The following is a 13,228-nucleotide window of genomic DNA, read 5'->3' on the forward strand; positions in this document are numbered from 1 at the left end:
AACTCACATACAACAGCAGCCAAACATCTTACTAAAGAGTCCACTTTAGCCATTGCAGGATATTTTTGAAGGTTTATTTTTCCCCCTTACTATATTCAGTGTATTGAATATATCACACTGGACTCTATACTAGAACAATTTACATTATTCTACTTAGGGAACTTCAGCAAAATCTACAATGTAATTATGGATGCACAACAAATATATTGTTAATTTAAAAAAGGTTTCCTTTCTAATGCATAAATCTGAAAAAAGTGGGGCATAAACAGCAAATGTTTTTAAAGTTAAATGTGTGGTTGTGTTAAAAAAAAAAAAAAAAAAACATACTGATCAACTTGGATTATAACCTGACAATCTAGCAAAACAATTTTATTTGTGTACCAGGTAAGACTAGTTTTAAAGTAAAGCACTTTGATGGATAAAAATTATAGGTTTAATTTCCAGATGAGTTCACAGAAACCATCCACAGCCAACCTGCAAGTTTAAAAAAAAAAAGAAAGAAAAAAAAGAAAGAAAGTTATTTTAATTTACCATCTCCTTTCATAAGCATCATATCAGGAAAACCATAACACACAACAGCTACCCTAATGCCGCATACACACCATCACTTTATGTGATGAAAAAAAACGTCATTTTCTGTGAAGTAAAAAACGACGTTTTTGAAACTTCAATTTTCAAAGACGAAGTTGCCTACACACCATCGTTTTTCTCACAATGCTCTAGCAAAGCGAGGTTACGTTCTCACCACTTGTTTCCATTGAAGCTCGCTTCATAACTAGCTTCTGGGCATGCGCGGGTGTAAAAACGTTGTTTTAAACTACGTTTTTTGCTACACACGGTCAATTTCTGTGAAGTAAAAAACAACGTTTTGAAAAACGACACATAAAATTGAAGCATGCTTCAATTTTTTTTTGTCGTTTTTCAGAAGACATAAAACTACGTTTTCCCCCACACACTGTCATTTAAAGTGACGTTTTTAAAAACGTCGTTTTTTTTCATCACATAAAGCAAGGGTCTCAAACTGGTGGCCCTCCAGCTGTTGTAAAACTACAAGTCCCATCATGCCTCTGCCTGTGGGAGTCATGCTGGTAACTGTCATTCTTGCAATGCCTCATTGGACTTGTAGTTTTGCAACAGCTGGAGGGCCGCCAGTTTGAGACGCCTGACATAAAGTGATGGTGTGTACGCGGCATTAGTCTTTTTTATTTCTGACACATCCTTGAAACAATTTCCAGATGTCACTCTTAGCTAAAAAGATCATTGGCTCTTCCAAGTGGCATTGGCCTCAGAACTATGCAGCCCCATCAAAGAAAGCTCAACGAGCCACAGCTCAAGAAACCCCTCTAGCAACCTCTGAAGGAACCCTGGGGTCCAACAAAACTCCTGGTTGAGAAGGGTTGGCTTACAAATTCAATATTTACATACTGAGAATTGTGAAAAAGCTAAATAATTTTTAAACCATGAACTATGACAAATAGTATTTACAAAAAAAAATAAAAAATCTCAAACATGGATTTATAGTGGGTTGCTGATCTTAGTAAGCCAATGAAAAAAACAAAAACAGAAAAACACAGGTAAAATTAACAAAATAAAAAAATAACCTTGATTGCCCCCAAATAAAATCAAGCGCAAGATTTCAAGTAGTATGCTTGTTTGGATACCTGAATTGTTTGATGCAAGGTTCTCAATCGGCAATTCTCTTAAAACAACAATGTTTAATTAAAATGTGTGGTTCCTGTACTATAATTTTTGACTAGCAGGAGACCATTATTTATTATTTTTAGGGCGAATATGATAAAATATGTTTAGGAACATGTAGGCTGCTCAGTTTTTTTTTTTTTTATGATATGTTCGCAAAATACTCCCGTAATGGATGTAAATAACCATAATACTGTATATTAAAAACCTTGTATTTAGTTTGTAGTTATACTGAATATGTACATATTTTTGCACATTACAAATGCAGGGGCTCCTGCTTTGCAATCCACACACTGGTTGCGCTTTATTGCGCTTTTTTACCAAGTATATGAGTTAACCAACTTATTGAAAACCATATCCGCTCTAAAGATATCTGAAAGACTTAGACAAGTAACCTGAAAAGTATGCAGATGAAATTGCTAGATCCTTCTACATTAAAACTAATCAAGAAATGTATGGACTGACAGCAGACCCCAAGGAACAGTAAATACACATCCATAATTTGAAGCTGCATAAATGACAGCACAAACCTTTTATTTTTTTTATGTATTGTGCAGTATTGCAATCCAACATATATTCAACGTTGCACACCCCACAGAGTTTTTTTTGCAGTAAAAAAAAAAAGTATTAAAATCCAGAACACCATTACCTTTGTCAAGTAGTTCTTGAACACCATGTCAGATAACATGACGGTCTTAAGGCACAAAATCTTTAAAACAAATACAAAAATATATATTTTAGCTGTTAGTGAAAAAAAAAAAGTAAAAAAAAAAAAACTCCATATAAAAAAAGAAACAAAATAAAAAGATCACAATTAGGACCGAATATTAATTAAATATAGCAAAACTAACATTTTACACAAATTCAAAAACACAAAATGTCAAAATAGGTTTTCTACATAAAGTTTTAATGCAGGGTGCTACACTGTGCAGGATGTATCTGGCTTTCTAAAAAGCCCAAAAAATCTGCAAACATCTTGAACGTTTCTTAACCAAGATTCCTTTGTTTGTACCTCCTTTTTTTTTTTTTAAACTGTGTCAGATGTGTGTTTTTGCAAATAGGCCTGGGCAAGGAGGAGCAAGTTACACAAGATATTCACTGCATAGTACCAAATGACTTAAAGTGGTAAACAATTAAAGCATTTGCTACTCCAACACTTCATATTCCTGATATGTGTCTGCTGTGCCATGTACTTGTAAAAGAGTCTTCCGTTCTCTTTGTATTTCATTTGTGTGAAATACCTGGTGTTTCTGCCAGTCCCTCTGCTTTCTGGTTAAAAACTGACCACACTAAGCAGGAGAGCACACCATTGACAGTTCTCTAGCTACGCTGGGAACTCAGACTGCTCTACCCCAATGATCAGACTTGTCCTGACACGCCCTCACAGCACAACCATTCACTGGGAAGCTCAGTGTGCTGCTTCTTCTCATCCCCCAGCTCTTATGCAGCTGAGAACAGAGGGAATGTAAGCACTTTTTAATAATATATATATTTATATTATCTCCAAAAATGGCTTGTCTTTCATTTAAATTTTAAACTGAATTGGGTCGTTTAACAAGGCGAGGGTTTACAACCACTTTAAAACACCCTGTCTACTAGACGTAAAAGGTAAACATGAAATAGTCATATGAAACATTTCATATTTAGCAGACTAACAAAAAAAAACAAAAAAAAAGTGTCTGCCTTGCAAGTAATAGGTGAAGAAAACCTACAAATATACTATGGAATTAATTTGATATTGCTGCATCTTGGGATGACTCCTAAAGTCTATACTTTTTTTGCATCCACCTACCTCTCCAACTACAAAAATATACCCATCTCTTTAAACAAAAACAAAAAATGTGATGCAATGTTTTAGTTATTTGACAGTTAATATATAGTATTTATATAGCATTAGTTTTCGCAGCTGTTTTACACAGAACCCTATCAAGTTAAAGTGATTGTATTAGGCAGAATCTAGCTAAACAAGGAGGCAAGAAAAACGTGTTCAAAGATGGCAAAATTAAAACTGAATATTTTAATCTTTGAATGAAGCCAATTCATTTTTACAGCGAACAGTGCTATAAAAATGCACCGATTACTGTAAAAATGACAATGACAGTGAAGGGGTTAACCTGTAGGGGGCGTTGAAGGGGTTAAGTGTGACCTAAAGAGTGATTCTTACTGTTAGGCTTGGTGTGACACGTCACTGATCGTTGTTCCCTATGACAGGGAACAGACGATCACTGACAGTGCCACTAGGAAGAACGGGGAAAGGTTTATACTTACCTCTCCCCGTTCTTCAGCTCTGTGACCCAATCGTGGGACACCGGCGGCGATTGGATCCGCGGGTCCCACGGGCGCGGTCCCGGAGTTCCCGACAGGGTCGCGAGTTCGCCGGCTCGCTCATTAAAGGGGACGTACCTGTACGCCAATGTGCGCAGCCGTGCCATTCTGCCGACGTACGCGCCGGTCGGCAAGTGGTTAAAGCACACTACTTATTCCATTAAATGGCGTTATAATGTGGGATAAATGTGGGAATAATTTACTTAAATTTTTTTATTTTGGTGTAGATTTTGATTTGGGTTTCGGTGGTTCATACATTGCTGGAAATCATAGGTGCTCCTCTAGTGGTGCAACTAAAACCTTCATACACTTGTCAAGAAAAAAAAAAAAAAAAGAAGAAAACATACTTTACTTACCAAATTAAGTTTAAGCCTGCAGGATAGGAATCTTCAGCGTCCACCAACGCCAGCATGTACGCAATTAAGAGCTTTTTGGAAATCACCATTTGAAAGCAATGCACTTTTCATAAAACAGGATTTTGTACTTGTTATGGTAAAGTTTTAATTTGACATAACAGCAAGATATTTACAAGTATTGGGATGAGACAACCACTGGAATGGTTAGATTATTTTTTTCTTTTCCTAGTTTTCTTTTTTTCCTCTTTTTTTTTTTTTAATTTTTCTTTTTTTTTTCCATTTTTTGGTTTATTTGCCAACAAATCCACATTGTCATTTTTTTTTTACTTTTTTTTTTGCCCATTCCATTTATTTCTTTTTCAACATACTATAGTTGCAAAGACATATGCAAAGCAATTGTACAATGTTATTAAAACCCATACGTAAAATACGTACACAAAATAAAGTGAACAGAAAGGCTACTACATAGTAAAGCCTATGCATAACACTATGTATTATGTAAATATAACAACTGAGATTTTTGTTTAGTATTTGTCTAGACTTCTCAAAACTTCCACAGAGTTTAAAGCAAATTGTGTTATCGTGAATATTTTCAACTTGCACTTGACAAGTTAATTTGTTTTTAAATTAAAACTTAAACCAAAAATTGTACAGCCAGCAAAAGTGTGCTAATAAATGTTGCATTTTGTATTATAATGCATTAAACCATTAACTGAAATGTGACAACAGAAGGCTTTCCAGTCTTAGATGAGATTTCTAAACCAAGTGTCCGCTATATATGTCCACAGACAAGCTGAAAACGTCCGATGGAAAAGCGCATTAGGTGATCTCAATATCAGATGTAATGTTTACAGCTGAGCGATAGGTGAACTCCTTTATCTTCTCCAAGATCTAGGTTCATTGTCATCTTCCTCTTCATCATCATCCTGTAGTAAAGAGTCATCCACAACAGAATCTTCCTGAAACTGAGAAAAAAACATTATGAAAAACAAAAACGAGTGACAAAAAATGTAATGCCTAAATCCAGGTTTTCTGCCACTTGAAATAGTTTTGTTTGGGCCAAGCTGACTCAAACTATTTCCTTTACCAAGTGATGTGGCTGCTATGAGCACTGCATTGTGCTAAAGTATCATCAGCTACATAAAATATGCAGCACTGTGTTGTGGCAGCATCTCAGGAAACCTTGTGTCAACATGGAGTCAGCCTGGTATTTTTATCACCGAATAATTTCCGGATGGACTGTATGGATACCCATTTAAATAAATAAATAAAACATTTCACCCACAAAATGTATTCATGCTGGATTAGAAGACATTCATAGCAAATTGTAGGAGAAAAAAAAAATCTCTCAAATTCTCTCACTTAAAAGCGGTGTTCCACCCAAAATAAAAGAATAAAAATAAACAGCTACACCTACCGCAGCTGCCGGCTTTTAATAAATGGACACTTACCTGTCCTGGAGTCCAGTGATGTCGGCACCCGCAGCTGAGGTTTTCATCAGCTGTCAGGTGCTGCCGCCGCCATTGCGCTATAAAATAGTTAATAAAACGCTCTTCACAGTGCATTCTGCAAGCAGCATCTTTGGAGCAGCTTTTGGGCGCTGAAAAAAAAAAAACGCTCCAAAAACGCCCCTCTCCGTTGAAATGAATTGAAAGTGCTGTAAAAATGCCTTGCCCTTTCACACTGAGGCACTGCAAAAACGCCCTAAAACATTACGGTCTTAGCGGTGCTTTACCAGCACATTGGGATTGCAGATGAGGCTTCGCTCAAAAAACGCTTGAAAAACACCACAGTGTGAAAGGAGCCTTATAGTTTTCTACTGCCTCTTAAGAAAAACATGGAGTTTGGAAATGAAAGGGATTTGGAGTACATTGCAAAATGTGTGTAAGTGATGGCAGCGAAACTTGCTCTAAAATAAAGCTCCCGTCAAAACTCTGCAGTGCTCTTTTACACAAGATAAATAGAACAGCTGTTTTGAACAGAACAGAAAAAAAAACTGCCCGTTATAAGAAACAATTCCTTTAATTAGTAATTGTAACACAGGTACATTTATAATATAATCGATAATAATGAACACTCACTTCTTCCTCTTCTTGTTCTGCATCTTCCACCTCTGTGATGCAGGCATTAGGTACCGGTTTATGCCATCCTAACTTTAAGTCCTGCCCTTTGAAATGTACTCCATGGACTGCAGCCTAAAACAAATATTTGAAAACTTAACTAAAGAAAATCATAAACTAGGTACAACCAAAATAAACTATCACATGCATGCATCATATTTTAATTAAGAAATTAAACATTTTGATGTACTGATGTGAGGTGTGCAGGACCAGACAGACAATCTACCAATTGTAGATGTTCATAGTATAGTAAAGTATTTAAAGTGGCTGTAAAGTCAGAAGATTTTTTTCATACTTACCTAAACCCATCTCGATCCAGTGGTGTTGGAGAGACTCGGCTGCCCAGGACTCTCCATCCCGATTAGCTAAGACAGCAGTGCGGCACCATTGGCTCCCACTGTTAAAGCCAATTAGGAGAGAGAGGGGGCGGGCCTGAACCACAGCTCTGTGTCTGAATGGATACACAGCAGCGGCGTAGCTGCCCCCAAAGCAAGCTGCTTGCTGTGGGGGCAGGGACCAGTAGAGTCCAAGTCCCAAGGACACATAGGTGACCTAATGGGGGGGGGAAGCAAAAGAGTTGCCCCTTGCATAAAGGTTCGGATTAATGAATGGGAGGCTGAGGGCCTTCGGAAGAATACTGATAGGGCCGAAACTTGACCTCTGATTGTACTCAAAGCCAAATTTGATTTCTACCGCTCTTCCCTCCGGAAATCCTTTTGGATATATCCGTCCAAATCACCACCAATAAACGTTCCCCCATAAAAGGGAAACCTGCCAATAGCTTTTTATAAGGAAGCTCGCTGACCAGTTCTTAAGCCACAAAAGTATGTGCACATGTAGAGAGCCAAATGAAAAAACCTGCTGTATTGAACCCTTTTTAAAAGGCATCAACAGCAAAACGGAGCACTTGAGGAATATCCGTCTTACTTTCGGGCAGATCATCCTCCTGGTAGGGCACATCAGGCCGTCTGACCTGATCCTTTATGGACTGACAGATACCAATTGCTGCAACAGCTGTATGCACACGCACGTGACTATACGCGTATGACGAGAATTTCGTACCGCAAAGCCGCGTGCGCCATGGCCACCAAACAAACTGCTAAGTCCAGAGTCGCTTTTACAAATGCACGTGTGTCACGCCCACCAAACAGCAACTGCTGAGCACAACGGTAATCTTGCGAATACATGTGAGCCATCATGTACAGTCATGCCAATAAACATCTAAATGATTCAGAGAAGGATGAGCTCTTATGCATTAACTAGACTCGCCGTGTTTGGAGGAAGAAAAATGCTGACTATGACCCCAAGAAAACCATCCCTACATTCAAGCATGGAGGTGGAAACATTATGCTTTGGGGCCGTTTCTCTGCTAAAGGTACAGACCCACTTTGCAGCACTGAGGGGCCAATGGGCAGGGCTATGCATTGTAAAATCTTGAATGAGCACCTTGTTCCCTCAGCCACAACACTTATGATGGATCGTGAAGGGGTCTTCCAGCATTACAATGACCCAAGACAACCAAGGCAACAAAGCAGTGGCTCAAGAAGAAGCACAATAAAGTCATGGAGTGGGCTATCAAGTCTCCAGACCTTAATCCTATACAAAATTTATGGAGGGAGCTGAAACTTCGAGTTGCCAAGCAACAGCCAAGAAACCTTCATGGATTTAGAGAATACCTGTAAAGAAGATTGGACCAAAATCCCTCCTGAGATGTGTACAAACCTGGTCACCAACTACAAGTAACATTTCACCTCTGTGCTTGCCAACAAGGGTTTCTCCAACAAGTACCAAGTCATGTTTTGCTTGGGGATCAAATAAATACTTATTTTACGCACTGAACTGAAACCTGATTTATAGCATTTATTGTATATTTTTTCTGGATTTTCTGTCGCCATCATTTAACCGCTTGCCAACCGCCCACCGCAGTTTTACTGCGGCAGGTTGGCTCGGCCGCGCAAAATCACGTAATATAACGTGATGTTGCTCTGCGGCCACTAGGGACGTGCGCGCACGCCCCCTGCTCGCCCCTGGTGCTGATGCGAGTGCCCGACGGGCGCGATCACTGCCGGGCACCCGCGATCGATTGTGACAGAGCGAGAACCGGGAGAGAAATGACTGACCGTATGCTCATACAAAGTATGAACAGCGATCTGTCATTTCACCTAGTCAGTCCCACCCCCCCTTCAGTTAGAACACACTTTAGGGAACATAATTAACCCCTTGATCGCCCCTAGTGTTAACCCCTTCCCTGCCAGTGACATTTTTACAGATCAATGTAAAAATGCTAATGGTCCCAAAAATGTGTCAAAATGGTCCGGGGCTGAAGTGGTTAAAATACAAAATACACCTATGATAAAAATTTGTATTCCTAGTAAGTGGACAAACTTCCAAAATCTGCAGGGAATCAAATATTCAAATTATTTTCCCCACAGTGTGTAAGATACTCCAGCGCAAATGGATCTACTTCTAGTGTAATAAACAACAATCATATACATCAAGTATTGCTCAGTGTTCACACTTCCACCTGCGCAATTAAAAAAAAAAAAAAAAAAAAAATTTTTACTGCAGTACCATTTGATTTGTGCTTTAATTTGCAAGATGCATTTTTAAGTGCCATTAATGCATTGACACTTGCATGTCCCTCTGAAGAGAGGCAAATTCCCCTGTAGTGCCAAGAATGCACACAGAACATGCCTTTACTGAACCACATTTTGATGTGAATGTGCCCTGAAAGAAAGAAAACTACTGAAGCCACCATTTAGTGACTGGTGAGCTTCAAAATATTACATTATGAATTTATAAGGAAGAGGTCTACAAAAAGGTGTTAAATCAAAAAAAAAAATTGTGCTGCACTACAAAGGGATATTGAAATATAGGAATGTTGAAACACTGGCTTAAACTACACCAAGATAAACGCTTAAATTATATTCAACTTTTTATTTTATTTTTTTAAATATGACAATGAATATTTATATGGATTAATCTGAAGATATTATAAGTGCCTATGAAGGTATTATAACTGCCTATAGCTCTAATTTAATGAAATAACTTTTGCATGCATACACCCAAATTTTACAGATTTTCGTTTCTGTACCATGGAAGGTATTTTATAATTTACTCTGTTATTTAACCAATTGCTGCTAAAATCTTTGCAATGGGTCTAAATGCTACTGTGACAACAATACCTAATTAATCAAAATTGATTTCATCAATAAGTAAACTCCATATTCAGAACAAAAAGTATTTGCAATGCTTATTGTGACAGGAACAGGGAAGGAATTATCAGGAAAGTGAAGTAGCTGGAAAGACAAATAGCCTTTGAAGAACAGCCTTAGTAATTGAAAATGGAAAAGATCTAGTATTAAAATACTGGAGTCTTGACTGGTGCCCGCTGCACAAAGTGGCTGCTTTGGAAATTGTATGCTCAAATTAAAGTAACATGAAGCAGCATAAATCAGAGTTAGCAACATGCCCAAATAACTGGCAGAGTCACACAAGATTTATAGTACAATACTCAAGTACAGAATAATGTGAAGTGTAGAAACAATTACATGTTCAATGACATCTGAACATGAATTGTGTTATATTGAAGTCCTTGGGTATAAATTTTAAATCTGAACATATAAATTTATGATATCTTTCAAGCATTCAAAACTCATTAGCATGCGGCAAGAGTTCAGATCATGGTCTAATCATAATGTCACGCAAGTCAAATTTGTTAAGAAAAAAAAAAAAAAAAGTATATTAATATATATATATATATATATATATATATATATATATATATATATATATATATATATATATATATATATATATACATATATATATACACACACATATATATATACATATATACATATATACATACATATATACACACACACACACACACACATACACATACTCTCGATATGTATGTGTGCAATACACTGTATATATTTTAAGTGACTTGAGATCAGAAACAAATTTTATTTTTTGAATGGAAAACATGCCGAATACAATGAAGGCTCAAATCTCTCAATTACCAGAGGTCCTAGAAAAGTAAAATGATAGCCACAACCAATAATCAAAAACACAAACAAGGGCATGGCATTTTTTGGACAAAAAAAGTTCTTACTTGCTATGTTAATTGAGAAGAAATTCCTCGAAACTTGTGTTGTCAAAACCTAATACCTCACGACAATACAGGTGTGTGCAGAGTTGTGAATACACACTGTATTTGCCGGTGTACAAGACGACCCCCTAATTTTTCAGCTAAAACTCACCGTATAAAAGACGACCCCCTTCCTGCTAGTCTGTCTGAAAGCGGAGGGGTAGCCGGAACAACCGCTGACAGGAATCTCACTGTGCCCATTGCATACCTCGATGATCCCATACCTTATCCCTGTATGCAGAATCAGTCAAGACTGCGGGCGTCCATTATTCAAAAGCCGCGCCACCTCCTCGTGCTGTTCCGTGATAGTCGGAACACTCAGTTTCCCAGCAGAGCCTGTGTTCGGTGTTCCGCATATGTCCTCTCGTCCGAGGCCGAGGATGAGAAGACATCCATGATAGGCGGAACACTGAACAGAGGCTCTGCTGGGAAACAGTGTTCCAACTATCACTGAACAGCACAAGGAGGAGGCGCGGCTTTTTAATAATGGTCGCCCGCAGTCCGACAGACCAGTACCGGCGTATAAGACCCCTGAGTTTTGGGGCAAGTTTTTAAGTACAAAAGGTTGTCTTAGGTAACAAACTTTATTTTGGGAGTGAATATCCACTTTAACCACTTAAGCCCCGGACCAATATGCTGGCTAAAGACCCAAGGGGTTTTTACAGTTCGGGACTGCGTCGCTTTAACAGACAATTGCGAGGTCGTGCGACGTGGCTCCCAAACAAAATTGGCGTCCTTTTTTCCCCACAAATAGAGCTTTCTTTTGGTGGTATTTGATCACCTCTGCGATTTTTATTTTTTGCGCTATAAACAAAAATAGAGCGACAATTTAAAAAAAAATGCAATATTTTTTACTTTTTGCTGTAATAAATATCCCCCAAAAACATATATAAAAAATTTTTTTCCCTCAGTTTAGGCCGATATGTATTCTTCTACCTATTTTTGGTAAAAAAAAAAAAAATCGCAATAATCGTTTATCGGTTGGTTTGCGCAAAATTTATAGCGTTTACAAAATAGGGGATAGTTTTTTTGCATTTTTTTTTTTTTTTTACTAGTAATGGCGGCGATCAGCGATTTTTTTCGTGACTGCGACATTATGGCGGACACTTCGGACAATTTTGACACATTTTTGGGACCATTGTCATTTTCACAGCAAAAAATGCATTTAAATTGCATTCTTTATTGTGAAAATGACAGTTGCAGTTTGGGAGTTAAACACAGGGGGCGCTGTAACATTTAGGGATCACCTAGTGTGTGTTTACTAGTGTAGGGGGGTGTGGCTGTAGGACTGACACCATCGATCGAGTCTTCCCTATAAAAGGGATCACTCGATCGATGCGCCGCCACAGTGAAGCACGGGGAAGCCGTGTTTACACACGGCTCTCCCCGTTCTTCAGCTCCGGGGAGCGATCGCGACGGAGCGGCTAAAAACAAATAGCCGCGCCGTCGTCCCGAAACGCTCCCCGAGCGGACCCGACCTCCGCATGTACCGGGGGGGGGGGTCCCGATCGAACCCCCCACCCACGTCTAGCAGAGGACGTACAGGTACGTGGATGTGCCTGTCCGTGCCATTCTGCCGACGTAAATGTACATGAGGAGGTCGGGAACTGGTTAAAGCAACAGAAGAAGTGATATCTTTGAGTTTTGGAGCGTTAACAGCCAAAATGTCCTCTTCCTGCATTGATTCTTCTGGGGGGGGAGGGTTGGGTTGGTGCACAGGCAGGAGAAAGAAATAACAGCTGGGTCATAAGGGAAGGCAGTGACAGTCCTGTGTAAGCTGTCCCTCTGCTGCACAAAAGACGAAACGTCAACTGAAGTGCCTCAACGCTTCCCCTCTCTCAGTATAAAAATGCATCTAATAATACATTTTATATACATCCCCCATATAAACAGTAAGGGCTTGGGCAATGGGACACAAAGAGGATCTTTAAATTCAACAGGTGTTCCTCACCAACCTACTTGTGTAAGAACACAGCCGCAAGATTTAAAAGCAAATGTGGAACCCCTTGCTTCACTCACTTCCGAAGAGTATACCCCCAGAGGGGTCTTCAGGGACTGGGTCACACCTGTGCAGATTGTCACTACACTGGACCTGTACAGCACCCTGCTGATAACTCTCATGCACAGCACATTGTGCCAAGGAGGAGCACCTAGAGCCAGTGCCTGAAGCAACTTTACAGGCCAGCCCTGCGTCTTGCATCATTTTGACACAGTCTGCATAGCTAGCCAGAAGGGTTAGCCAGAAGGCCACGGTGCACAGCCAGACCCCCTGCAGTCTCAGGACTCCCCCCTAGACAGTGAGGATGGCTCAGGCCCTGAGTCCCCTCCTGCTGAGCCCACCCTGGCCACCATCATGCATGCTATACAGGGCTGCAAGGCCTCTCTCACTGCGCAGATTGCATCAGTCCGCATGGACTTTTCTCTCCTTAAAGGGGTTTTAAAGGTAAATGTTTTTTCACCTTAATGCATCCTATGCATTAAGGTGAAAAAACATCCGATGGTACTGCCCCCCCCCCCCCCCCTTGTTTTACTTACCTGACCCTTCGAAAGTCCCGGGCGCGTCCATGTGATCT

General features: G+C 39.4%; 1 protein-coding gene across 1 annotated transcript in view; it reads right to left on the reverse strand.

Annotated features, from left to right (window-relative positions):
• Positions 1 to 415: 415 nt before the first annotated feature.
• Positions 416 to 13,228, reverse strand: part of RBM26 (RNA binding motif protein 26) — a 109,153-nt gene continuing 96,340 nt past the window's right edge. The window contains exons 21-24 of the mRNA XM_040341429.1: positions 6,461 to 6,574; positions 4,380 to 5,344; positions 2,348 to 2,407; positions 416 to 474 (exon numbers count right to left, since the gene is read on the reverse strand). Coding sequence (XP_040197363.1) covers positions 5,255 to 5,344; positions 6,461 to 6,574 — 204 coding nt within the window. The 3' untranslated portion in view covers positions 416 to 474; positions 2,348 to 2,407; positions 4,380 to 5,254. The remainder of the gene's footprint in view (positions 475 to 2,347; positions 2,408 to 4,379; positions 5,345 to 6,460; positions 6,575 to 13,228) is intronic.

The sequence above is a fragment of the Rana temporaria genome, chromosome 2 (assembly GCF_905171775.1).
Source record: "Rana temporaria chromosome 2, aRanTem1.1, whole genome shotgun sequence".
NCBI classification, from domain to species: Eukaryota; Metazoa; Chordata; class Amphibia; order Anura; family Ranidae; genus Rana; species Rana temporaria.